The following is a 27,588-nucleotide window of genomic DNA, read 5'->3' on the forward strand; positions in this document are numbered from 1 at the left end:
ACCCTGGAGGTGGCTGTGTTTCAGTCTCCATCTTATAGGAGTAAAGCACTTTGGGGATCTTTGAAGAGAACAGCAGTCTGCAGATAAATGAGAAAACCCCCCAGCTGAGTGCTGAGTGTACAGCTCTCCTCTCTGGCTGCTGCCCATGAAGGATCTTCAGGAATTTTGACAAATATGTGGGTTTTGGGGGATTGGAAACTAGCTGGAAGGGAATGGGAGGAAAAGACAAAGGGAGGGTACTGCCCTTACTGGGAACTGCAGAGATGGTTTTTCAGTGAGCTGTTTGGTGTCTTGAGCTAAAAACAGTTCTCTTCCCTGAAATCCACTGATCTTCCTTTAGTCCCTTTTCCCACTGCCTTCTGTGAAGCTTGTTGAAGCACTATAATAAAATCACAAGAAGGAATGAGTAGCTGAGCATCCCACCTACCCAAATTCAGCAACCCACTAGGCAGCAGTAAAACCAAATGTATTTGTTCCATCAGGTCAGCCCAACACCTGTAAAAGCATTTTGCATTTCTTGTAAATTTTTTTTTTTCCAATGTGGTATTGCAAGTGTGAGAATGATAACTGAATGACCAGGACTTCCCTTGTGTCCTTGGAACCAAAGAATACATTTTGTCATCTTAGGAAGTAGTTCCACAGTCAAATCCCCTTCAGAAGGAGCTGCTCCTCTTGGGCTACATAGCAAGATACGAGGTTAAAGCAAGGCATGACCACAGGCAGAGACCAATTCTCCTGGAACTCCATCAAGTTTGGTATCTTAACCATAATTCCTTGTGTTCTGCAGCACTTGACCTGCTTATATAAATGCATTCTGGCATATAGGGCTTATGATCCTCCTAAAAACTGCTTAAAGCAGCCATTGGATGAGTCTTTAAAAACCATGAGAGCACCAGAGTGCTTTGCATCATCAAGTGACTGCAATTGCAAATGACTGCTACAGATTAATTAAGCCTCTACTAGGGCCAGAAATACCTTCTCCTCTCTCCCAAAGCCTTACTATGATTTGGAATGATTCCCTGAAAGCCAAGAGCACTGGGATGTGAGTCCCAAGGATCAGAGCTGCTGCTGGACACTACTTTGGCTGCAGTTCTTTCCTGCTGAACAGGCTGCTCGTGACTCTGGCAGAAGAAGGGATCTCAGATAAGTTAGAGACAGCCCATTTATGGCTGTACAGAGAGCTTCCATAGCCTTCCTGGGAAACCTTTGCACAGACAGTTTTTGAAGAGCAAGGTTTAGAATCCTTCCTCTAACAGTTGAGACCCTCACAGATCTCTCCCATGTCAGACTCATACCTCCATGTGTCAGAAGAGCTCCTGCTGGTTTTGCTGCCTTCTGCCATCATTTGCCAGAAGTCTGTCTCTATTACAGCTTGTCTCAACCTGTTCTTCATCTTTCCTGACAGCCTTAAAAGAAGATTTTCTGAATGACCCCCTGGTGGGAAAGAAAGCAGACCAGCTGGGGCTGCCTCAAACACTGCAGCAGGAATTTTCCCTGATCAACGTGCAGATCCGAAATGTCAATGTGGAGGTGAAGAGCTTCAAGTTCCCTTTTTCTGGCTTCTTAGGGAGGGGATGTGGGCAGGCTGGCTCCTCAGAGCTTGTTGAGGGGGCAACCTATTTTGCTGCAGTGACTGCTGTCTGCAGGCAGGGTTTGTGGGTGCTCAGAGGAGTTGTCCCCTCAGCATGCATGGAAGCCACTGGAAGTTGAAAAATCCTGGGAGATCTCACTACAGAGCAGTTGCTTTTCCTTACAGATGGATGCAGTGAGTCGTAGCTGTACTGTGTCAGTGCACTGTGGCAACCACAGAGTCAGGATGCTGGTGATGTTCCCTGTTCAGTATCCCAATAATGCTGCACCATCCTTCCAGTTCATCAACCCGACCTCCATCACTGCATCCATGAAGGCAAAGCTGCTGAAGGTGTGTGGGGAGTTGATGTTGTCTTTGTAAATGCACAAATGCCGGGCACTTGCTGTCCTGATTACTGACAAAATAAAACATCTTAACCTTCTGACCTTCCAGGACCTGAAGGGGGACTACAAGAAGGCTGGAGAGGGGCTGTTTATAAGGGCTTGTAATGATAGGATGAGGGGCAATGGGATTAAACCAGAGAAGAGTAGATTTAGATAGAATGGTAGGAAAAAAATGTTTACCATGGGGGTGATGGAAAAATGGCACAGGTTGCCCAGGGAGGTGTTTGAGGCCTCATCCCTGGAGATATTCAAGGTGAGGCTTGAGGAGGCTCTGAGCAACCTGAGCTGGGTGAGGGTGTCCCTGAGACTGCAGGGGGGTTGGGCTGGATAACCCTTGGAGGTCCTTTCCTTCCAACCCAAATCATTCTATGATCCCACAGGTCACTGTGATCTGGTACATTGTGAAGCTCCCAGGGGTGAGGTTTTTGTTGGGCTGTCAGCCCAGAATTTGCCTTTCTTCACTGGTGGTTTTTAGATTTGTTTTTCAATGCCACTCTGTTCCTGTGTTGCCTGAGGATCCCTAACATCCTTCTCCTCATGCCCCATACAAGGCAAAACAGAGAGCTAAGCATCCAGCTGCAGAAAGATAATAGTATTGAGCTAAGATGTTACTTCCTACTCTTCTCCACAAACAATTTTTAAAACAAGAGGACTTCCTACAAAAGCCCTTCCAGACCAGGTGTTTGATCATCTGGTGTAAGAAGTCCTATTGCTGATGAAATCTTTTTCAGTGAGTTGATAGATTAATTTGGGTTCTTTCCTGAAAAAAAGCCCCAACCTGATAGTGTGCCACAAACTGCTGTGAAACAGAATTGCAGAATGTCTTTGGTTGGAAGAGACCTTCAAGATCATCCTGTCCAACCTTTGACCAACATTATAAGTTCACCATTAAACCATGTCCCTAAACATCAGGTCCACATTCCATTTAGATCCCTCCAGGCTTAGTGATTCCACCACTGCCCTGGGCAGGCTGTTCCAGTGTCTGGGCTACAAACAGTGGTATAGTATATACTATATATACTCTCTATATACTGCAAACAGCTGCTGGAGTATAAAGGCCCAAATCCTGGCTCAGACTGCTGAATCAAGGTGAACCCTTCTTGCTCATATCAAAACTCAAAGCAGGCAGCACACCCGTGGGTCAGTATAGCTCCAGCTGATGTCAGGGAATGTCTTTGTCCTCTCTGCATCCTCTAAGCTGCTCTGCAGACAAAAAAGGATGTGGGAGAGGTGTGGATGGAACCATAACTGGGTCTTGTATGTATTCCAGATACTGAAAGACACTTCTCTGCAGAAAGTGAAGAGGAACCAGAGCTGCCTGGAGCCCTGCCTGCGTCAGCTGGTCTCCTGGCTGGAGTCTGTTGTGGTATGGAGAACTACCTGGGCTTTCTGCCCTAGTTTGTTGTCTTCTCTCACTTCCCACACTCCTGACTCTGCAGTGTGAGTCCAGCCTCATTAGTGATGTAAATATACCCCTGTGACTGGCTGTTACATTTTTGTAAGCACTCCTGGTTAATGTTGAGGAAAACTGGATTATTAGAAGCCTTTGGTTCCTGCAAATCAGGCCCTGGAGGTTTGCTGCTTTGGAGAACTCTGCATGCTCACTGATACTCAGGTTAGCAGGAATGGCTGGAAGTTGGGGCATCTTAAGTGGTGCATGGTGGCTTCCTAGCTCTTGAGTATATTTTGCTGAGTGCCTGGGCATGCAGGAGAAGGTAAAAGAGGCCTCAGGCAGCTGGTGGATTCAGTCTTGTCTGAAAGGCAGATGTTGTCTGAGTGGCAGATGTTGTTACCTCCTCAGTTCTAGTCAAAGATGCTGCTAGTCCTGTTCTAGGGTCCTTGTTTTCTTCCCTTGAAAAAAAAATAAATCTGTGAAAGTCTGTTTTTTCCTGAAGCCTTGTGCTGAGGGTTTGTAGGGATGGTACTGCAGATAAATCCAAGCCACACTCTGCCCTTTGCTGAGAGCTCTGTGGTACATACTCAGCATCTCAGTGTCAGGTATGAGTTCTGTGTGTGGGTGAAGTGTGCTGGAGTGTGTGATTTTAGAATTCAGGGAAAAAAAAATTGAGACTCTCCTCAGGCTTCCTTTCTGAGAGGTTTTCTTCAGGGTTTTTGTTCTGTGGGTTTTTTTGTTGTTTTGTTGCTTTTTTTAACATGGAGACAGTTCATTCTATTTGGTTTCAACAGTAATGTTGTCAAAGAGGGAACTTTCTCCATTGTACAGTAATCTGACAGCTCATGCCAGGTCCTTTAAAGAATTCCTTTAGACCTGTAGTGCTCTTTATCCAAACGAATTCAGATTTCTGCCAGAATTCCTATGGATAGGCCTGAGGTCCTGCAATATTTCACACCACTTGCCTTCCCCATTTCAAAACCTGCTTTTTGCCCTCTGCAGTTGTGTTGTTCCTATTTCAAGAGTGACCTATTGAGGTAACAGGGGGACCTCAGCTCCCTTGTCTTGTGAGTCACAACTTGAGTCTGCAGGTCAGATTTTCTATCTAGTTCCTCACTGTTTCACCTCCAAATTACTCTCTACATTTCAACGTGACTGTGGTGGGAGAGGACTCTCTGGACTTGCCTTTGTAGCCTGAGCAGTAGCCACTTCTTGTTCTTGACCTGCTTTGGCTCCAAGGTCGAGCACCTTCACTGAGGCTGCTTGTGCCCAGTGCCCCAGCTGGGTTTCGTTTCTGTGACAGCAGGATTGTGACCTTGGGTAACTTCTGTTTCAGAACCAAGAAGACAGCACATCCAGCAACCCCTATGCTTTGTCAAACTCTGTGACACCTCCCCTGCCCACGTTTGCCCGGGTCTCCAATGCCTATGGCTCCTACCAGGACTCTAACATCCCATTTCCAAGGACCTCTGGAGCCAGGTTCTGTGGTGCAGGTCAGCCCCATCACTGCTATGTTACAACACCTACCTGGGGATTGGTCTGATACCTTGGGGGACATTTGCCTCTGGCTTTGGTCATTGTGGTAAATCTATAATGATTGGTGTTGTACGTGGGATTTTAGGATCTGAAAATGCAGGACTGGTTGAAGAGATGGCCTTTGGCTTGTAGCATGCCAGAGGCATTGACAAACCTTTTACAGAAGACTGGGAATAGCTGTTTGCCTTGCCTAGTTCTCTCCTACCAACATCAGACTTGCTGGACATATTCTGGCTCTCAGGCTTTGCAAAGTTACTGTCATCTAGGGTTGAACTTAACCCTTGTTGAAGCCATATTCTTGTTACTAGCTGCTCTTCTTTCATCTGCACTCTTTCTGTTTTCCAGAGTAGCTTTCCTAAGGTCATTAGGAAACTTCTGAATGGGAGGGGAGGTGCAATCACATCCAGGTTTCCAGGATAGTATACAATGCAAAAATTATCCTTAAAAAAAGCCAGATTAAGGTCTGAGTAAGAGCTGTTAAGTTTCACTGAGCTGTTTCAGAGACAAGCACGTTTCCTCCCAACCTGGCTGCATCCAACTCTGAAGTATCACAGTGCTTGTCAGGTTCTGGTGAAGAGTTAAATCATGAGGATGTATTTGCTCATTTTCTTTTACTGTCTTCAGTAAAGAAGACAGTAAAGTCTGTAAGCCACTTGAGTTGTGCTTTTAAGCCAGTCATCTCAACAAAACATGCTCTTTAATGGGTGTGCAAGGAGTAGCTTTGGGTTGAGAAAATGAAGTTGTCTGCTTGTACTTCTAAAAGCACTCAGGATAGTGGATAGGCACCCCACCTTTGTACCTCTAATGAGCAGATTTCCTGATGTAAATTCCCTGATGTAAACCACTCTTGGGTAACCTGCTTCTCACCTCCTGTCTCTTCAGGTTACTTGGTGTACTTCACAAGACCCATGACCATGCACCGTGCTGTGTCCCCGACAGAACCCACCCCCAGGTGAGTCCAGGTGTGCCATTGTCAGGAGCAGGAAGGCAGCAGAGGATCATATCCTTGGCTGCATCTCCTGACCCTCAGGAAGCAGTGACCTGGAGTCTCAGCTGGGGTCTCCACATGGAGATGCTGGTCCCTGGGATCAAGATGCTGGTCCCTGGGATCAAGATGCTGGTCCCTGGGATCCATGGCGCTCGCCAGGCTCCCACTTCTGACACACCTGAAACACTGGCTTTGTGGAGGTGCCAGCGTGAGCCTCCAAGGCAATCTGGGGAGTTTCCCTAAAAGGAAGACCTTTCCTTTCCTGAAAGAAATGTTCCTGAAAGCATGTTTTCTTGTTTGTAGGTCCCTGTCAGCTTTGTCAGCATACCACAGTGGGCTCATCACTCCGATGAAGATCCGCACGGAGACGCCGGGCAACCTGCGTTTGTACAGTGGGAGTCCCACCCGCAGTGAGAAGGAGCAGGTCTCCATTAGCTCCTTCTACTACAAAGAGAGGGTAAGTACCAGGCCAAAAAGCCTTTCCCAACACTTCAGCAACACATTCTGATTTGTATTTCATATAGCTGTGAGCGTTGCTGGTATCAGAAGCTTCATATCCCGCTCAAGAAGACATCGTGTCACAGGCAGCCTTGTAAAAGTGTCACATGGGTTTATCTCCTATGAGTAACATCTTTTACTGATCCTCTCTAGCATCTGACATGCTTATTTTATATCTCTCCACACTGACCATCACAGCTTCCTTCAGTGCAGGACACTGTTTCCCTTTGCATTCATAGAATCATAGAATTGGCTGGGTTGGAAGGGACCTCAGAGATCATCAAGTCCAACCCATTATGTAGTATTAAAATCTCACCCTTCAGAAGTTGCATTCTTCAGAGAAATACAGACAGCTCTGCTCTTCTCTAGACTTCCTGATGTGTGTAAATGCAAAGAGTTGTAGCTCTCTGCATCTGACTGACCATCCTCTGCTGGGTTATGGGTTACTACTGGGATCTTTCTATTACAGACCTCTTTTTCAGGACTATTATAGAGTTATAAAATGGTTTTAGTTGGAAGGAACCCTAAAGCTTATCTAGTTTCAAACCCCCTGCATGGGCAGGGACACCTCCCACCAGCCCAGGTTGCTCCAAGCCCCATCCAACCTGGACTTGGACACTGCCAGGGATGGGGCAGTCACAGCTTCCTTGGGCAACCTGGGCCAGGGGCTCAGCACCCTCACAGGAAAGAATTTCTTCCCAATATCTAACCTCTTTCTCCCCTCTTCTAGTTCAAAGCCCTTTCCCCTTGTTCTCTCACTACATGCCCTTCTAAATAGGCCCTCTCCAGCTTTCTTGTAGGCCCCTCTTTAGGTACTGGAAGGCTGCTATAGGATCTCTATATATGGCCCTTTGGACTGTTTTAAACAAAAGTAATTCCTACGTGTTTTTCCAAAGATCTTGCATTCCAGATGTTTCTGGATTAAATGTAGCTTGTGCTATCACTGCTCTTTACAAGCAAGGCTTTGGAGGAGAGTGGAATTGTTCCTTCTGGGATATAGTGGGTGAGAAAGACCCCTTGGTGACTGTAGGGTGGATGCTGGTTAATTCTGAAGCAGCAAAGGGCCCAGAGCAGATGCTGTGGGAGTGACTGGCCATGCAGTTTGCTCAGAAACAAACTCCCTGTGCTTCAGCAGGGGATGAAATAGCCTGGAAAAATAGGGTAAAAGTTTGGTTAGTTTGCCAGCTGTCTGTGTTGAGGGCATGCATCTGCTGCAGCAGGTACCCTCAGCAAAGCCAGAAGCTGTTTGCACTCTGCTGCAGTAGAGCTTGGGAACTCCTATCCCAGGAGCAGAGGGAAGCTCAGAGCTTTGAGCTCTTATCCTGCCTGGGCACTGAAAGATCTTAATTTTCCAGTGGTGCTGGACAGGACATCTGACCCCTCTGGGACTGTCCTGCTTGTGTGACATGAGGTAGTCAATACACCTACCAGCCATGGGGCTGGCTTCTCCTCACTATTGCCTACAGACCCCAGAAGACTTTCACAGTCCCCATTCTGGTTTGATTTTTTTTTTTTTTTCTCACACAAGCCTCTTTTTGAGAAGTAAAAAAATGATGCTGCCTGGTACAAGAATTTCATCCTGCTCTGGTCATTGCAGGAGAGTTTTATTTAAAGAGCTACCTCTGTCCTCTGCAGTGTGCTTGTTTCTGAAACACTGCTCTTTAAGATAACAAACAAGGTTAAAAATAACATGTGGGAGCAGCCTGGTGTGACTTCATGTGACCTGTATCCCCAGCCCCTGTATTGGTGGCAATATGATGTTTTTTTTTGGTGGCAGGGAAGTGAAGAGAACAAAGCACGTGGATAGTCAGGGCTGCTGAAAGGCAGAGAAAATTCCTGTGTTCCCCTTCCACCTGCCAAGCTGTCTCCTCCTGTGCCAGGCTGGAAGAAGTGTTGGGGCCCTAGCAGGAAGCTAGCTCAGGTGTTCTTACAGATGAAGTAATTTAAAAGAAAAACACAAAACAAACAAACAAAACCCAAACAAACAAACAAACAAAAAAGACAAAGAAAAAACCTATATCTTCCTTCAGCAAAGGTTTTCTGATTCTTCAGGAGTGGATGTCATGGCCTGTCTTAGATGAATGCTACATATTTTTTTATGTCATTTCACTGGGAGCATTTTTAAAAGCCCAGACTCTGAGTCTGGGTAGTTCTTTGCTCTGAAGCTTGGATTTTATATTTGAATTACATAAAAATTGAAATATTTTTTGTCTTAACTCTCATGGTATATAACTTCAGCCCCAGTTGAGTTTGTCAGTGATAACCAGGTATTTAAATCCCATGTAGCATCCTGCTATGAGCAACCAAATGAGATTTGCCTGTTGCTAGACAGAAATATGTTGTGTTCCCAGAAAGGCACAGGAGCTGCTGAACCCAGCAGAGGTCTCCTTAGGATGTCAAAAAGAAACTGAACCTGGCACTGAGCCTTTCTGTGCCCATTTAAATGTGTGTGTAGATGTATACACACAGGTGCACACATTTATGTATCTATACATACATACATATATCTCACTTCTTATTCACATGTGCACAGTCCTCATTTCTTCCTCCCTCTTTTTCACCCCCTCCCCACTCAAGCAGTCAGCAGAAAGAAGATTTATCTACTGCAGCAATACCATCAGTGGCCTTCCAAACCTGGAGTCTCTCAAAGAAGTTGCCATGGCTGTGTGTTTTTTCACCCCTCTTAGAGGGTTGTGTCAGTGGGGACTGGGACAGCTCAGCCTTGGCTGTACCCAAGTGGTGACAGCAGTGTCTTCGTGCTACCCCTGGGGCAATGGGCTTGGAAATCACTGCTGCTTTGTGCCCCCCTGGCTGCAGCACCTTTCAGGCTTCCAGCAGATGGGAGGTTGGGCTGATAGCATCACCTACCCACAGAAAAGCAGAGGAGGGCTGAGCTTGGTTTTGCTTCTTATCATAGAAGCCTAGATTAGTTTGGGGTGGAAAAGATCTTTACAAGGTCATCTAATCCAACCCCCCTGCCATGAGCAGGGACATCTTCAACTAGATCTTCTCCAGTATACTGAGTTTCCTTCAATTAGTAATTTTCTCCTTCTCTGGTGAGGCTTGGTGGAGAAACCTCTAGCAGGAGGCTTTCTTCCTGATGCTCCAGCAGCCAGCCTCATCCCTCGGCTCCCTGACTGCCCAGTTCTCCTGGCAGTGAGATGCATGGCAGGTTGGAGGCTGAAGGCATGGCTGATGGTCCCAGCTGTCTGTCACCAGCTGGAAATAAATGTAACCTGCATTACACACAGCACAAATAACCCCTCTATTGTGTTAAGTCTTACAGATCTATCACAGAATGTTTTTATGTGATCTGCTTTGAGAGGTTCCATTTATTATTGCTGTGGCACTGTCCTGAGTACTTAATGGGACATCTGCAAGTTCAGAGTGAAACCTACTTTGGAGCTATCAGTGAACTTGATTGTGCACTCAACCTGAACGAGTTCCTCAGTCCATAATGACAATTTCCATGTGGCCCTGCCAAGTTGCAGGGTCTTTGCATCCCTCCTAATATCCTGATGTGGCTTTTCTCTTTTAAAATGGAAGTCAACAGCTACAGCAGGTCTCAGTGAGTCAAGCCCTGGAGGATGCTGGATATTAAAGGGATATCTGAGTAAGCAGGAGTGTTGATTAAGCTTCCTGCAGACTTCTGTGCCCTGGTGCTGGACAGCTGTATTAGAAATTACCCCATTTTCATGTAGCTGCCTTCCTCTTCAGCCCAGAGGAGTTAAAACTGGTTAGAGTAGGAGCCTGGCATGTGGGGCAGCGGGGTGTTGGCCTTGGCTCTCCTGTGAAATCATGGTATGACCACGGTCACATAAAGCAGTTCAGTGCTTCTTGCAGCAATCCAACAGTGTGTGGAAGACTTGCCTGTAGATTTGTGGTTGCCAAAGCCTTTCACAGAGGCTGGTGTGGGGCACAGACACAGTAGCCTTGGCTTTGCCAGCACCCTGGGTGACGTTGTGCGGGACGGCTGCGTGTGGACACACGCAGGGATCGTGGTTTGCAACTGTCCATTGCCTAACAGAACGTTGGGAACAGTGTCTTTTACTCTGCTGGTTCAGGGCACTTTTCGTTTCAGTTTATTTACCTTTGTCTTTAATTTTCTTGGTGTCTTTCTTCCCTTTTCCTGGGTATAACGTTTTCACGTGCAGATGTCTCCTCGCTCTGCCCGGCGGCGTTGGTCCATACAAGCAATTAACGACTTCCCGGTACTGTGTGCTGTGCTAATACTGTCCTTGATATAACCCTGTCTTCTGCCCAAGGGCCCAAGAATAAAATGCCACCTGCCTGCCTTTGAGTAACCTGCACAGAGGTGGGGGACTTGCACTCCACACGGGGCCCAGAGCTTCGGGAAGAGTGAACGCACATGTAAGCGGACGGGAGCAGACACTGATTTGCAGGGTGCAAACACTGACCTGCTTTGGTTTGTACATGTCTGGTTTACCTGGCCCAGCAGGCAGGAAAGGATGCCAAAGGGTAGTCTGAAGAGTTAAGATTGACCTCTAAGAAACAGAGAGTGCACTGCAGAGGAGCTGCGTGGGTTCTGTGCATCGGCAGCCATCCGGTGCCACCCCGTTTCTGAGAAAGATGAAGCCTTGCTGGAGAGGGAGGATGCTTGAGAGCTCTGGAAATAAAAACTGGCTGAGGTGCTGCTGCTGATCTGTCACCTCATTAAAATGAGCTGCCTGCGTGCAGTGCACCATAAAGCCTTATTTCCTGTAGCAATAAATAGAATTTCCCCTTAATTTCTGATCTCCTCCCAGCCCTTGGAATCACACCATCCTGCACTTAGTTAGAGTGGTTGTGCTTCCAGCCTCCCTGCCAGGTAGTCCCTGCTCCTGGTACCTGCCCTTTCCAGCCTATTTGACAGGGTTTTTTTTTATTAGTCAGGTCCACATGTCCCTCTAGGTGGAACACCATTCATGTGAAGTTCTTGATAACAGCATTGCTCAAGCTGTGCTGTAAATTTGGGCAATTACTACCTCATCACTCAATTGCCAAGCATAGGCAAAGCTTAGAGAACTCCATTTCAATTTAAGGATTATCTCTTTAGGTCCATTTCTCTTAATGTCTGTGGGAACAACTGTTTTTTCACAGCTGCTGTCTGTCATGCTATCTCTTCATATGGCAGCAGGGAATAAAATAGAGTCCTGTAACACCTAATTTAACTCAGTATAATAGGATCAAACCTTCCTAATTACAACAGCTCTAAGACTATACCAGCAAATAAAAGGTGAAAGAAACCAGAAGTAATTTACTTGACTCCATCGATGCTCGTTGCAAAGAGCTAATGAAGAAATGTGAGCAGTACAGGCAAGAAATGAAGTTCTGTCTTGGATCAGGAGCAGACTGAAAGGAAGAAAACTAACTGAGGAACTTGCCAGCTCGTGGTGTAGTGAAATGTGGTGCACAAAGGGCCACAGTTTAATTCCCTTGCGTGGAAGGGAAGAGCAAGAAGTGATGCAGTAAAGTTATAATTTTGTGTAGTGTAGCCTTAAAAATGATAAATGAATTAGTCCAAGCCTTGAGGGATGGATTGTGCTTGTGGACAACCTTTGGAAAAGGCTAATCCCACTCTCTGAAGTGGGCTGTAGTGCCCAAGGTGAAGGTGTGCATGGAGACAGGAGTGGATTCAGACTGGGTGCCTTCCTCCTGGACAAAAAGCTCAGCATTGCTCAGGGTATCTGGGGAAGCAGGAGCTTAGCAAGTCTAGAAGAAGGAATGATTCCTCCTCCTTTCTAGGTAATGACTGTCCTCCATTTCAGAAATGCCTGTGCTGCAGAATAGGTGCCAGCTGTTACTTGGAGGAAGCTCCAAAGAACTATTCATGCTGGGGAGCTCTTCGTTCAGAAGGGCCTCAGATTTTTTAGCTCCTTTGGGTAAAGTCCCTGGTACTGTGAGTGATGCTGGAAATAGTAAATGCTGATTATTGTGGAGAGAAAATCCAGGCAGTGCTGCATGCCCTGCACGGGGGGGTTCATCTGTAGGCAGCTGTTCAGAATACAGGAGCATGGCTTTCTACAGGGAGGCAGCAATTTTGAAATTGTATCTGTAAAATATTAAAAGTAGCTTGAACCTACCTTTAAGCAGGTTTAACTGGGGGGGGGGGTTGGGTTTGTTTTTTTGGTTTGGTTTTTTTCTTTAGGGCCTTATGGCAGCTTAGTCTTGGGAGTCCAATCTGTTCCTGTCCACAAGCCTTCCCTTTGCCCTCCTAACACCAGTTGACCCTGAAGGTTTTGCACTCCACATGTCAGGATGCTCCTTGCAGCACTGCCTGCCTCAGCAGGACCCAGAGGCACACACACCCAGCTGTTCAGCATCCTTTCTGAGCAGGCACGGGGCATTTTGTAACCAATTCTGCTGAGTATGCAGTGATGGTGGTGGTTGCTACGAAGCAGTTGGTGGCTTATTCTTGGGCTATCTGTTTCTACATGTAACCCATTTACTGCCATTGTTATCACTTCAGATTGCAACAAATTGCAGCCTTGGGTATGTATGGTAGTGCAGGTGCAGGCTTGCTTTTTTAGTCATTATTCAGTGCTGTTCCCTGCTGTCACCTCCAACCCCATGACTGTCATAAATGCTCTGATTTCTTTTCCTTCTGGTGCTCTGAGGAACTGATGAGCTTTAATTTGCCTATCACTGTTTTCTTTCTTTTCTTCCTCTCCCCCAACTCTCAGGAGCCAGCTGGGTAGATGCAGTTCCTCCTTAGCATGGATTCCAGGCTGCAGAAAGAGCCAGAAATGTTGGGGGGCAAGCACAGCAAACCTGGGTCTTTGACCTTGAGCTGTCAATAGTTAGCTTGGTGCATGTTGATTTCTGCTTCAGCTCCAACCTTTATGTTCTCTGCCTTCCCTTGTGACCTGTGCTCCAGCCCCTAGGAGGAGATGTGTTCTCTGAGCTACCCTACAGCTCCTGAGCCTTGCTGAGACCTTTTGATAACACCCAGGAGCTTCTGCTGGGAGAGGAGGTGGAGCAGAAGGGAGAGAGGAGTCTTGTGGTGGACACTGGGCAGGCAGATCCAAGCTTGAGCTCCTTGCCCGTGGTAATCCCTGTTAAAAGTGCTCAAATACTGCCCTGGTGAGAGAGCTGCTGCTGCAATTGAATGCCAGCAATTATTTGGTTCACAGCAGGGTTTCTGCTCCCACTGGTGATGAGCTTTACTTCATTCAGCATGGTTCCCATCCTTCTGGTTGTAGTTTTTTCAGACACTTCATTGGTGTAGCTGAGGCAAACCTGAATTGGAAAAAGCCAGACACTTTGAACAGTGACTTTCCATGTGTGACTTTATTACTCTGTCACAGCTTGAGGGGCAGGAGGTAGTGGTCATGGATGTTGTAATACTGGCAGGGCACATGGCCATTGACTGACTCTACTCCAGGAGCTGCACCAGTGAAGAATTAGGGCTTCCCTTCTTACCAGTGCATAGGCAATGCTAAGAGGAAGAAAACAGGTTCCATTTTTTTTAAAGCCCAGGTTTTCAGGGGTTCTTATACATGTAGTGTCTTCATTTGTCTGGTGGTGTTAACAGCAAGCAGTGGAAACCATTCATGGGATCTCTTTTCCATCCTCATCCTCATTTGTTGTCATTCTCAAAAAAAAAAAAAAAACAAAAACAGTGACTGAATTACCTGTGGAAAGTGGTGTGTGTTGTCCATGTTTCTGGTCTTTGAAATGCCTGTTGGGAGCCATCTTCAGTCTGCTCTGGCAGAGAGCAGGAGCAAGTTGAATCTGTTCCCACTGACAGGGCAGCGAACCTGCCTTGGTCAGAAGGAACATCAGAAGGGTCATCAGCTGTGAGCTTTGGGGTTGTCTGGCTCACAGATGGTTGGGAGGTGGCAAGTTGCTCCCCAAATTACCTGCCAAGCTCCAGAAGCCCTTAGTGATTGACCTGCAGAACTTTGCATCTTGCAAGCCTGGCTTCAAAATGCCTGCTCAGGCACAGCACTAACAGCAGCTTTTGTTGAGACAGCATTGTGAGAAGCCTGGTGGCCCTTCCAGGACAGTACCTGGTGGCATGTCCTTGTACTCATGCCCTGGTGGCATGTCCTTGTGCTGGGGCTCCCAAGCTTCGTTCACATCCTGGTTTTGTGGCAGCATCAGCAGCTCCTCACTCCAGGAAGGAGACAGCATTGCCTGCCCTGCAAAAAGGAATCAGGTAGAGGTGCCCACTGCTGTTTGGGAACTTTGTTGTAATGCAGCCCACGTCCTTCAGCACAGGGAGGGGAGCTGCAGTTTTAGGTGTTACTGAAGTCTGGTAGGTGGTGGGAGAGCTAGAGCTGATCCTGACAGCTCCTTGGTTAGGAGCTGATGGACTGAAAGGAGTTTGGTCTCCCACCCAAACACATTCTACCCACCTTCCACCACATGGCACTTCTCAGACTGATGTTGTAGAGAAATGCTGCAGGCAAATTCTGCTTGGATGAGTTAGAACTCGAGGGGAGGTGGCAGAGAATTAAGCCCTAGTCAGCCACCTCTTCCATAGCACTGGATGCTGACAGCCCTGTTCCCACCAGCATCTGGCACCTCTGGATACTGGGCAGCGAGCACACTGCCAGTGCAGTGGAAGATCAGGGGAACTGGTGATGCTCTATCACACAGGCATCCCTAGAGAAATCCACCTTAACCCTCTTGAAGTTGGAAATTCCTTCTTCACTGACTGTTGAGCCTCTGCTTGAGCCTCTGAGCATCAGGCACCAGCACCCAGAGTGAGCACATCCTTTAGCTTCTGGTGGCACGTGCTAGTCCTGTGCTCAGCATGGCAAGGCCTCCTCAGCATGATGTTCTGAGCTTGGGAGGGAGGAATTAATTTCATCAGGTTATTAGTTTTAGGGGGTTTTTAAGGGCATTTTGGTTTTCACAGGACTGCATGGTCATGGTCAAAGGCAGCTGGGCACCCAGCCATCCCAGAGCTGGCCAGACACCCTCAATAGAGATGACCTTGCTTGCAGGGCAAAGACTTGCCCTTCCTGTAGCCCACCCTGCTCTTCAGGGGCACTGACAGATTGGGTTTGAGAGCTCTTGCCTGCCTTCCAGAGCCATCAGCACTGGGATGTTTTGCTGACTCCTCTAAAGGGGCTTGTTCTGCTTCAGGTAGGGGTGTAGGAAGCCTTGGGACCCCCTCCATTACAGTCCACCCAGGAGATGCTTCTGCATAGGAAGATAGGCAGTGTGTCAGGCAGAGGATGTGCCACAGGAGAGCAGCATTGGGTGCCCTTTGCTGTCCTGAGGAGCCCTGCAGAGCAGCCAGTGCTTCCCTTGGTGGAGCTCCAGTGCTGCTGTGCATCCTCTCATTCCTCCTCCTCCTCCTCACCCTCCCGGAGTGAGGAGCCAGCAGAAGCCAGGATTTCAGCCAAATACCGTGTGGTGTTTCCCACAGCCAAGACAGCTTCGTGCAGCTTGGCATTAAGATGTCCTCTGTGTCTGTTACAGGGAGCATTTGGGAATCTTGGTGTCTTGGTTTTGTTGCCCCTGTGTTGGTCCCTCTCCTCTGCCCTCCCTGCCTTGTGCCACGAGCCAGCTGGAAGCATGGATTAGCTAAGGATCCTCCCTAGCAGAACTTAGGCCCTGCTTTAGCATCTGCCAGTGGTTCAGTTGAGGCTGTTGGTAAAGCAGGAGGTGGGAACCCAGTCCTGATGCTAAGCAGGGGTGTGCTGAAATGCTGAAACCTAAAAGAGACAGTGCAGAGCTTGGCCTAAAGCTGAGGACAAGCAGAAGCTGCCTCCCTCCCGCACGTCTCTTTGCTGCTGTTGGCTGAAGTCAGCAGTGGTTTGTGTGCAGAGGGTTCCCAGACAAGGCCTCTCATGAGAACAATAATTGAACTGTCCTGAAAACCTGACCAGGTTTGATTGGCATCCCAGTGCTGGTTTGTTCTCTTATTGGCTTTCACGGAAGAACTCACAAAATGTGAGTTTGACCTTGAGCTTGCTGCCTTGACCTGCTTTTCACTTCCTACAGATGGAGATGCTTGTTCTCCTGGGCACCTCGTGGGTGTTTTCCAGGTAACAGAGCCTTCTGAGAGGCAGGTTTGGGTGTTGCTTGCATTATTCCTGACCCTAGTGCCTTGTTCCCTGGCCCAGGAAACCTGCTGTCCTCCACCCCAGTAACATGCTGCCGTTTGTTCTGCAGAAATCAAGGAGGTGGAAAAGCAAACGAGAAGGGACAGATGCCAACAGCCGACCCATCAAAGCCGCAGGGAAAGTTATAATCCAAGATATTTCCTGCTTGCTGCCTGTCCACAAGCTGCTGGGAGAGCTCTACATGTGAGTACTGGCTGGCATCCTTCCCCAGATAAAAGCAGCTTTGGCACGGCTGTGCTTTACTCCTGACATCAGCCAGGCACTGATCTTCAGGTGTTTCCACACCTGTGTCCTGTTCTTGCCATGCTGCTTTTTTCCCTCTTTGCCTGGGAGGTGGTACTTGTCTCCTAGAAATCTGAAAAGTGTGATGGAAGAAATCTGTGATGGGGCATTTTACACAAAGCTTGAACTGGCCCTCCAGCATCATTGCTTCAGGTCTTACAAGTTGAGGTTCTTGTCATCAGAAAAGAGACATTTTCAGCAAAAATTATTTTTTTGATCTCGTGTTGAGCTCCAGAAATACATGCACAGGTTTAAAAATACCAATATCCACTGTGTTCTGTGGAACTGATCTCAGCTCATAAGGCTTTTTAATTTCAGAAGTATTTGGAGTGCTTCATTCCCTTGGAGACTTGGTGGTACCTGCCAGTGTCTGTACAGCAAGTTCTTCTGCTTTCATGGAAAGGGTGGAGAAGTTCTGTGTTTTGGTTTGTTTGGGTTTTTTTTTCCACAAGGAGTGTCTTTTTCCAAACTGTCTAATCCAGATACCTACAAAATCTCTGTTCCTAATTTTTCTTCTTCTTTAGCTTTGTTAATACTGTCTGGTCTGTCACAGTTGCCAGCCAGTGAAAGTTCAGGGAAGGGGCAGGCTTGCTTTCTTAAAGGAGGGGGAGGAAAAAAGAGAAGAAATCTACCTTATTAAAAGGAATTATGTTTAAGAAGACCTGTTGGACATTGCTTTCCCAGATATCTCACATGTGAACAGCCTGACTCTTTTTCATTTGCTGTAACATATTAAGCAGTGCAGGTGTCCAGAGTCTCTGAAGGATTTCTGCAGATAAGCAGGGAAGAACATGTGGGTTTCCTCAGCCCCCAGTGTCTCAGAGCCTCACCAGTGGGTGCTTTGTCCTGGTGGGGAGCAGGGGAAAACCAGCCTGCTTCTCCCCAGTGTATCAACCTTTCCTTCAGGTCACAGCAGACCAACAGGCTGAGTGGGAACAGGACCATGGAACTGGTGGCACCAGCTTCTAGGGACAAGAATGAATCATGTCTTGGACCAGTTTGGTTTCAAGTCCAGGTTGGAGTTGACTTCCAGCAACCTGGTGCAGTGAGAGGTGTCCCTGCCCATGCAGCTGGAACTAGATGAGCTTTAAGATCCCTTTCAACCCAAAACAGTCTGGGATATCCTGGCACAAATTTGGTTTGCTAGCTTCTTGGAAGCAGTGCATTTTAGAAGCAATCCCTGTGAGTTTGGAGCTCACCAAGCTCTGCTTGGAAGCTGAATAGTGGGAGTAGCCAGAATGATGGCAGTGATCACCACAGGATGATCTGGAAGTTCTGGGCTGCTCCCTGCTGCCAGTACCACATTCATCCCTCATCCCTCCCCACCTGATATGCCAACCAGACCTGGTTGGAGTTGACTTCCAGCAACCTGGTGCAGTGAGAGGTGTCCCTGCCCATGCAGCTGGAGCTAAATGAGCTTTAAGATCCCTTTCAAACAGCCTGTGATATCCTGGCACAAACTTGGTCTGCTTAACTCCTTGAAAGCAGTGCATTTTAGAAGCAACCCCTGTGAGTTTGGAGCTCACCTCCCTGTGAGCTTAAAGCTGAATAGTGGGAGTAGCCAGAAGGATGGCAGGATCACCACAGGATGATCTGGAAGTTCTGGGCTGCTCCCTGCTGCCAGTACCACGTTCATCCCTCATCCCTCCCCACCTGATATGCCAACCAGACTTATCTCCTTTCTTTTTAGACTGAATGTGAATAATATCCAGGAGACTTGCCAGAAGAATGCTGCCTCAGCCTTGGCTGTGGGACGGAGGGATCTCGTGCAGGTATGACCTTGGATCAGACCTTTCCTCAGCTGCCCTTGTATGATCCGTGCTGGTTCCAGCAGCTTTTCCAGGGAATCTCAGGTTGGTAAGCTGAGGTCTGTGGAACAGCCACTGGTGTGATTGAATCTTGGCATCCAGGGAGTCCTTCCCAGCACTGCAGGAGATTGTTTTGCCCTTTGCCACCCATGCATGAAGCACTTTTTTCAGGCAGTTCCTGCAGGCAAAGCAAAAAATAAGGCCAGCTTTTCAGTCAGCCAAGGGACTAACTGCACACAGTTGCCTCGCTGCCATCAGCATTTTGATGGGTGATTTTTGTCTTCCTTACATAATTATTCACATTGTTTGGTGCTCATCTGTGCTGGCAGTGGGTGCTAGCCACAGCCAGCTTCTCCCCAGAAGTCTGAGCCCAGGGGCCCAGCCCCAGAACAGGGCTGGCCACTTGCCTTCAGCTGGCAATAAGAGAAAAATGACTATTTTGGCCCATCTTTTCCCATGTGATTAGTCCATCAGAGCAGGCAGAACATCTGACAGGACTCAGGAGTGTCTGGAGGAGATGGGAGCAGGCTGGACCTGCCAGAGGAACCCTCTGGACCTCATGTGGCTCTTCCCAGACTTGGGCAGGGAACGTGCACAGATTTACCTAATGAAAGCAGAAGCAAACTCAAGATTTTGTCCTGTTTCTTGATGTGTCCTGCTAGATCAGGAGAAGAGGAGGTAGACCTTGCTGTCTGGTTTGCCCTCATACCAGATCTTCTTGGGTGGAGTAACTTCAGTGAGATTTCTCTGAGATACCTCTGTTTTTTGCTTGGTTTGCCCTTTCCCATGCACCTCCAGCCTGTATTGCAGCTTGCCTTGTCTCCAGCAGACATAAAGGATTACATGCAGGATGTGTAGGAAGCAGTGTAGGAAGTCCTTTCCATTTCCTTTCTGTGCTCTCTTGTGTCCTTGTTCCAGTTTCATTCCTGTTTCTTTCTGTTTCTACAGTGATTGGTGGTGAGGCTACAGTTCCTGGCTCTTCTTTGTGCTTGGAGCACATACTTTTTCTTTACTTTTCCTTGTTGTGAGCTTTCTGATTCCTCTTGCCTTTCCTGCACCATGCATTTTCCCCTTCCCTGCTCTTGTTTCATGCCAAGCTTGGAACTCTGCTTTTCCCTGGAGTGCTCTAATTGCCCCATTTTAAAAGGCAGAAAACCCAATCCTAGGTCAGTGCTACAGAGACTGAAAAGATGGAACCATTTTCAGAGTAGAGGATGATAAATAGAGAAGAAATTTCATGTGAAATAGTTGAACTGTTGGAGTAGAAGTGGCAAACTACTGCCTGCATTGGGCTGTGTTAGGAGAACAGAGGTATTCAGTAGCACAGGTAATCAAATAATCCTTTCCATGCAAATAATGATTCACCAGGAAACTTTCTACCACCAGATATCTCTGAACCCAAGAACTCTGGCAATTTTAAACCATTTGGAGGTTTCTGAAGCTAAACTGCACTAATAGGTCTGCTAAAATGCCCTGATGGATCTGCTAGACCATAGACTGTGCTTCTTCAAAGTTTAACCCAATCTCAAATCAAGTGGGACAGGGAAAGCTTTGGGTTTGTGTTACTCTCTACCTATTACATGTGACACAGAGGCTGAAACTCTTCCCTGCTGCCAGGAGAGAGAAAAAAAAAAAAAATACAAGCAGGCTCCATCATTATCTGTCTGTGAGTGAATCTGTGCACACCTATGCCCTGGGAGTGTGGTTATTTCTAATTGCAGCTTTGATGCTCTTCCTTCCTGTCTGCCAGGTTTGGTCACTGGCCATGGTAGCTACTGATCTCTGTCTTGGACCAAAGTCTGACCCAGATTTGGAGATACCTTGGGCACAACATCCATTTGGACGTCAATTACTGGAGTCCTTGTAGGTACCTGAATTCCTGGGAGGGGTTGGGGAAAGGCTGCTGCACCAGAGCCCTCTGTAGCTATCCCTGACTACACAACACGTGCTGGATGGCATCGTTTCACACTTGGGATGGTGCACAGCTTGGTTTTCTTTTTTTTTTTTTTTTTTTTTTGCCTCTCAAGTCTGAGATGCAACAGGAAGGAAAGCTGCAAGTGTGTTTATGAGGTGCAGGAGGCAGTATTTGGCCTGCCACCCAGCACCCATGTCTTGGGCTGGCATTGAGCAACAGGCCAGGCACAGCAGGAGGGAGCTCTGCTTTCCAGCAGAGCTTGGACTCTGGGGATTTGGGTTTTCTGCTCCCCAACTCCTAAATGAGTGTGTTGCTGCAACTGGTTTGTTCACCTTCCAGATTCACTGGAGCCACGTAGCATTACTGGGAAATCATTCTGTGTAATCTCTAAGCTAAGTGTTAGCTGCAAGTGAATCTGTTCAGGAGAGAGCACAGTCATAGATGGTATCTCTCATTGTCAGCCATTTGGAGACACAGGGTTTGTGTGGTGTGTTTTGCATCCTGTTGCTTGACCTCACTCTTCACTGCTGTGGGAAGGGAGGATAGGCAGTTCTTCATTGCTCTGCATCTTCAGATGGATCCAGAAACTTCACAGCCTTTCAGAAAACCTGTGGTGGGGTTTTGCCTTGTGATCTGGCTGTAGGATGCTTGTTTGTAGAGGGTTTTGTTAAAAAGACACTGGGGCTGGGTGTGAGTCTAATGGCTCCAGCTTTACATCTTGTAAATCAGCTCTGTGGACCTTGTTCCTGAAGCTGCACGAAGTTGTTATTATTACTATTATTATTACTATTATTATTATTATTATTATTATTACCATTTTCCAAAGTTGTTATTATTATATTATCCAATCAGGCCACAGGCATTGCTGATTCCCAGAGCTCTCCTGTCTTACTCCCACCTGTTAGGTGATGGATGTTTTCAGGAGAAGCACTTGGCCTCTCAAAGGTTTGATGGAAAAGACCACCCAGTCCTGAGGAGTACTTGTGCCTCCTGTGGGCAGTAGTGTGACCCCAGTCCCTTTATGTCCTGTGGGCAGTAGTGTGACCCCAATCCATTTATGCCATGGGCTCAAAATCAGTTGTCCTGGAGTCTCAATGCTTTTGCCCTGAATTCTGCCCAGTCTCATGCTGTCTGTCTTTCCTTTCCCAGGCTGGCTCATTACTCACAGCTCCATGATGTGCAGACCCTGGCCATGCTCTGCAGTGTGTTTGAAGCCCAGTCCAGGCTACAGGGGGGCCCAAACTCCTATGGCCCTTTTCCTCAACGTGCCTCCAACCTGGCCTCCCACAGTCGATACGTATGATTGCCTTTTCTTTTCCATTTGTCTTGGATCCCTTGGAGCACCTCTCATGTAGATGACATGATTTCGTCTCCTTTCCCCTTTCAACAGCCCAGCTTTACTTCCTCTGGCTCCTGTTCCAGCATGTCAGATCCTGGACTTGGAACCGGAGGCTGGAACATAGGTACTGAGACCTGGGTAGTGATTTTCCTCCCTTCTGGCATAGGTTTTAGATGGTGGGAGGGGAGTTAGTACTGGCTGTGGCTGCAGATGTGCTCTGCTGGAGCAGCTTGCCAGGGTTTGGCTGATGGGATGTGACTCCATGGCTGGAAGTGAGCAGGGCTTGCAGGAACTGTGTCAATGCCCCTGCAGTTCTGCCCTTTCTGACTTGTATAGTGTGCTCTCAGATCAGGCTTTGGAGAAAACATCACAAACACCCTCAGACGTATCAAATTAGGTCCCTGGATTGCAGATTAGCCAGATCCAAGGGCTTTCACTGCTGCCTTTTCCAGTCAGAGACCAGTTTACACTGTTTTGCTCCCAGCCCAGCTCTAGTGAGTGCTGGGAGTGGCTGCCCTGGTGCTGCTGGAAGCCATGAGCTCCCCACAGCCCCAGTGCTTTGCACAGACTGCTATCCATGCCAACCACTCCTGGTAATTTCTTTGTCCTTCACATGCTTGGTTCATGGATTTGCTTCTCCATCACCTTCCCTGCATCTGAGGTCAGGCTGACCAGCCTGCAGTCCCATGCCATCCTTTTTGAAGACAGGGGTGACACCTTCAGTCCTGTGGCACACTCTGCTAACTGCCACCATCACTCAAGTGATTGAGAGTGGCTTCACAATGTTATCAACCCAGCTAATTCCACGGGGTTCAAGGTTTAAAAGCAGTGCTGTGCTTTCTCCAGTCACTGGAAAACCAGGAGCAGTTGGGAAGGTTGGATTCTTGGTGCCAGGAATAGCTGTGGGCCTAAGGGGTTTTCTGCTGAGCTTCAGAGGTGTCAAAGAGAAGTCACTCCAAGGGCTCCAGTGTCAGAGTTGAAGCTGTTGGCTGATTCCTAGTGATAAACATGGCCTGGGGCAACATCAGCCCTGTTAGCATCAAAGCTGTAACTTCCAGTGTGATGCCAAAGCATCTGTGACTGGGGGAAGAGCAGAGAATGGGGGTTGTTGGAGCTGATGTTGTCTTCTAGTGGTTATTAGCAATCTTTTCCCTGCCTGGGAGGCAGGACCTTACACAGAGGCCCCTTGATGTTAGGGTGTTAATGAGAGTCCTCTGTCTGGGAAAGAGGATCCCAGCCTGTGGTGGGGACCTCTGCTTTTCCCTAAGCAAAATCCATGGGGATTGATTGCCTGGTTCCTTTTTGTCTGAAGTGGAAGGCAAAAGTGAGATCTCTCAGCCTGGTGATCCCCGTTCTCCTCTTGTCACTAGAAGGGCTATAGGAGCCCTTAGCAAGCAGAGGTTGGCATTTGGTTTCCTGAGGCAGAGCAGTGTTTGGAGAAAGGCAGAAGGTGACACGGCCACATCTGAGAGAGAGCTGGGGGTGTGCCAACGTGTCTCCTTCCCCAGCCTGCTGCTGGGGAGGTTGTGCTCCTGAGCACTGTGCTTTCTGATGTCTGCTCACAACCTTGTGATCCTTGCAGCAAACAAGGACACGGAGCAGAGCTCCACTCCCTGGTGTGAATCCTCTCCAGATGATTTCCGCTACGGAAACCTCACGTACCCCGATCATCGGGAGAGGGAGAAGGACCAGCATGACAAGAACAAAAGGTAGGTTCTGGGGTGTGTGCAGCAGGGGTATTCATAACTCTGTGCCCATTTCAGCTGGAACTCTCTGGCCAGGTCTCTGGTGGTGCTCTGAAGCTCCTGATTCAGCTTCAGCTATTCATTTGGACAAGCTTCAAACTGCAGCTCGGCTCCTGAGGTTGCATATAATAACATCTCTAGGTGTCCATTTTGGAGGTCTTAGGGGACAGCCCATCCTTTGAGCCTACACCTTGAGTGTGTACAGTAAGTGAAGACCTGACCCTTTTAATGTTCCACAGTGTTGCAGCAACAGGTGGGAATCTGCTGCTCTTCAGGCAATGTGAGCTGGCCCATATGCTCTCAATGTGTGAGCAATGTGAGCATAGCCGTGGCTGGGAAGAGGATTGCAGCCAGGGTCCCTGAGAGTCAATCAGGTGGATGAGAACCCTGTTTGTTCCTCTAGGCTCCTGGATCCTGCCAACACTCAGCAATTTGATGACTTCAAGAAGTGCTATGGAGAAATCCTTTATCGGTGGGGCCTGCGGGAGAAGCGAGCTGAGGTTCTGAAGTTTGTCTCTTGTCCTCCTGATCCTCATAAAGGAATTGGTGAGTACCTGCTCCAGCTGTCACAGCTCTACCTTAGGAGCTTGGTAACGTGCAGTCAGCAGGTAGGATAAAAGTGTCTGTCAGCCTGTTAGCTCTGCCAGCAAATGGTTTGGGCTTCTCTGCAGCTCTGGGTAGAGATGAGGCCTGCAGGTGTTGATTCAAAGGTTTTGCAGACTGTAGCATCTCTCCAGCAAAGCTGGAAATGAACATGCTGCCCCACTGCAATGTTCAGTTATTTATGCTGATGGCTGTTCTTTATTCCCTCTGAACAGGAAGAAATTCTTTAGTGTGAAGGTGGTGAGCCCCTGGCCCAGGTTGCCCAGAGAAGCTGTGGATGCCCCATCCCTGGCAGTGTCCAAGTCCAGGTTGGATGGGGCTTGGAGCAGCCTGGGCTGGTGGGAGGTGTCCCTGCCCATGCAGGGGGTTGGGACTGGATGAGCTTTAAGGTCCCTTCCAACCCAAATCAGTCTGGGATCTGATGTAAAGGACCCCAGATTGTCTTATCTCTGATTCTGGGCTGAAGTTTCCCTACAGCACGTGACTAAAATGTCAAGGTCTTTACCTGTGGATGAGCTAGCCAAGAAATAGGCAAATAGAACATTTCTCCCACAGTATTTTCAGGAGTGCAGGTGCCCCAAACTGCTGCTTAAAGAACAGCTGCCAAAATTGCTTCTTCTGGGAAAAAATGCACTGAATGCAGGAGAAGAGCAGCCTGTGAGAGATGCCTGGAAAGCAGTGGTGGTTTCACCTCTTCTCCCCTGGGACTCCTCCTGGGGAGGACCCTGGAGTGCAAATTGGTGACTTCAAGCACCAATTGCTCCTCCATGGCTGACAGTGACAGCACTGATCCCACATGCAGTGAGTGCACTCTGTGCTCTCTCCTCCAAGGGGAACAAAGGCCCTTCTCATTTGCTCTTGTGATGTGAGGCAGATGAGACCAGCAAGAAGCCTTCACCACAGTGTGTCCCCAGCCAGAAATCAAACACATTCCCAGCTGACAGCTGTGTAACTCACAGGGGAACTGGGTGGTGGGTTCACAGAATCATAGAATGGTTTGGGTTGGAAGGGACCTTAAAGATCATCCATCTCCAGCCCCCCTGCCATGGGCAGGGACACCTCCCACCAGCCCAGGTTGCTCCAAGCCCCATCCAGCCTGGACTTGGACACTGCCAGGGAGGAGGCAGCCACAAGTTCCTTGGAAAACCTGTTCCAGTGTCTCACCACCCTCAGATTAAAGAATTCCTTCCCCATGTCCAACCTCAATCTCCCCTCTTCCAGTTTTAACCCATTTCCCTTGTCCTCTCCCCACCCCCCCGTGTCCAAAGCCCTCCCCCAGCTTTCTTGTAGCCCCTTCAGATATTGGAAGGTTGCTCTGAGCTCCCCTGGGAGCCTCCTCTTCTCCAGGCTGAACAACCCCAATCCCTCAGCCTGGCTTCCCAGGGAGGTGCTCAGCCCTCTGAGCATTTCAGTGGCTCTGCTCTGGACACCTTCCAGGAGCTCTGTGTCCTTCTGCTGCTGGGGACTCCAGAACTGGACCCAGCACTGCAGGGGGGGTCTGAGCAGAGCAGAGCAGAGCAGAGCAGAGCAGAGCAGAGCAGAGGGGGAGAATGGGGCTCACGCGTTGAACAGAGGGGCTGTGCACGGGGCTGTTTTGTTCTCTGTCCTGCCAGCACTGACTGCCTTGCTCTCTTGTTTCTCCTCCCCAGAGTTTGGGGTGTACTGCAGCCACTGTCGCAGCGAGGTGCGGGGCACCCAGTGCGCCATCTGCAAGGGCTTCACCTTCCAGTGTGCCATCTGCCACGTGGCTGTGCGAGGATCCTCCAATTTCTGCCTGACTTGTGGCCACGGTGGCCACACCAGCCACATGATGGAGTGGTTTCGCACCCAGGAGGTGTGTCCCACGGGCTGTGGGTGCCACTGCCTGCTGGAGAGCACCTTCTGAGCAGCGGGGACAGCACGGCGCCCGCCTGCGGGGTTTCGTGTTTAATTCCCAAGCCATGTTGAATCAGCTCTGCCCTCCACAGAGGGGATGCCACAGGGAGCTGAAGCAGGATGTCCTGGAGATGAGCCACGGTGACATTTACGAGTGCTTCCAGTGCTCCTACACTTCCCAGGTTGTTTTTAGTGTGTTTTCAGTGTCCATTGCTGGTGATGGATGCCAGACCAGAAAAACTGCTCCCTCCTGCAGCAGGGTGTGTAGATGTTGTCTCAGGCTCCTGTGAGATGAGGAGATGTTAAAAAGCTCCTTTGGAAAGTGCTCGCCTGGCAGAGCCAAACTTGCTCCAGCTGCACAGTGTCTTTCCAGGTGCCTCCTGACAGGAGGGGGGGGGCTCAGACTGAGCAAAATCATCATCTTTGCACAGTTAGGTAGAAATAATCCACAGGCAACAGTGAGCTCTAAAGGTGAGTTGTGAACTGCACTCAAAGAGCAAATAGTCTGTGGGGCTGTGCTTGGAGGTACCTCTGAAGCAAAAGGGTCCTTACTGGGAATGGCTGTTCACTTTGTTTAGGTTACCCTGCAAAGCAAAACAATGAGACTTCATTTTTCTGGATTACTTCCAGATAGCTTCCTGCTCACAGGTCAATGTCTGCAACGGGTGTGAAAAGTTCAGCCACACGCCCAGAGTCACTGGGATTAGTTTTCTTCTGGCAGATTTAGCACCATTACTCTGAAGGTGTCTGCAGCTTCTGCTCTGACCTGGTGATGCAATGCACTTTAACTTGCCTGTCCCTGCCTTGTCCGTGGCACTTCCTGGTGACTGGGAAAGGCATCTGCCTTCTGAGTTTGGGATCCTTTCAGTGTTTCCATGCATGGTGGCACCTGAGGGCCTTTCTGAAAGCCTTTGCTTTCCTACGGAGAAAACAAGAGGATGCTTGCTCCCTGCAGCTCCTTTTGGCTGTCTTCTCCAGGGTCTCTGGGGGGAATCAATGAATAACTTGAGGTTTGCTGCTACTATGCTTGAGTGATGAGGCTCCTGAGTTGGGGATGCAGCAGTTTCTAGAGGAAAATGGTGGAGGGATTCACAGAGGTGAAAGGTTTGTGCCTTTTCTCCCAGTGGAGCTTCAGTTGGAGAATGTACCGGGTGGATCTGTTGGTTTGGGGCTGCTGGGGATGCTGCTGTGCCACTGGCTGCCTGCACACCCCAGCAGCGTTCAGCCCCAGCTTTGGGTTTGGGCAGATGTGATCCCTTCCTCCCACCCCCACCTGCTGAGCAGGTCCCCGTGCCCTGCCCGCACCCAACCTTTGTGCTAACTCAGGCTGTGGGATCCTGCCGTGGAATAAACACGTGGTGTATCTTAAACATTCAAACATAAAAACTATTTTTTTTAAGTGCTGTTCTGGTGGAACTTGCTGTTGCTGTGCTCATTCTCCCTCTCCAAGGAGCCCCCCCTGTGGCCTGCCACCCCCCAGCCCTCTCCCTGTACCCCAAAACAGGGATCCTGTGCCCTGGAGGGCTCAGCAGCTGCTGCTGGCAGCCCCA

At 48.6% G+C, this 27,588-nt stretch overlaps 1 protein-coding gene across 1 annotated transcript in view; it reads left to right on the forward strand.

Moving 5' to 3' along the window:
* The window catches only part of WDR59 (WD repeat domain 59), a 51,067-nt gene extending 23,618 nt beyond the window's left edge, over nucleotides 1-27,449 (forward strand). Inside the window, exons 13-26 of the mRNA XM_030457975.1 lie at nucleotides 1,406-1,530; nucleotides 1,757-1,921; nucleotides 3,245-3,340; nucleotides 4,704-4,860; nucleotides 5,786-5,855; nucleotides 6,195-6,348; nucleotides 16,521-16,654; nucleotides 18,444-18,525; nucleotides 20,312-20,424; nucleotides 21,626-21,773; nucleotides 21,867-21,939; nucleotides 23,398-23,524; nucleotides 23,964-24,106; nucleotides 25,813-27,449. Of these exons, the coding sequence (XP_030313835.1) occupies nucleotides 1,406-1,530; nucleotides 1,757-1,921; nucleotides 3,245-3,340; nucleotides 4,704-4,860; nucleotides 5,786-5,855; nucleotides 6,195-6,348; nucleotides 16,521-16,654; nucleotides 18,444-18,525; nucleotides 20,312-20,424; nucleotides 21,626-21,773; nucleotides 21,867-21,939; nucleotides 23,398-23,524; nucleotides 23,964-24,106; nucleotides 25,813-26,048 (1,823 nt within the window). The 3' untranslated portion in view covers nucleotides 26,049-27,449. The remainder of the gene's footprint in view (nucleotides 1-1,405; nucleotides 1,531-1,756; nucleotides 1,922-3,244; nucleotides 3,341-4,703; nucleotides 4,861-5,785; nucleotides 5,856-6,194; nucleotides 6,349-16,520; nucleotides 16,655-18,443; nucleotides 18,526-20,311; nucleotides 20,425-21,625; nucleotides 21,774-21,866; nucleotides 21,940-23,397; nucleotides 23,525-23,963; nucleotides 24,107-25,812) is intronic.
* Nucleotides 27,450-27,588: the final 139 nt, after the last annotated feature.

Source organism: Calypte anna, chromosome 11 (assembly GCF_003957555.1).
Source record: "Calypte anna isolate BGI_N300 chromosome 11, bCalAnn1_v1.p, whole genome shotgun sequence".
In the NCBI taxonomy this organism is placed as follows: Eukaryota; Metazoa; Chordata; class Aves; order Apodiformes; family Trochilidae; genus Calypte; species Calypte anna.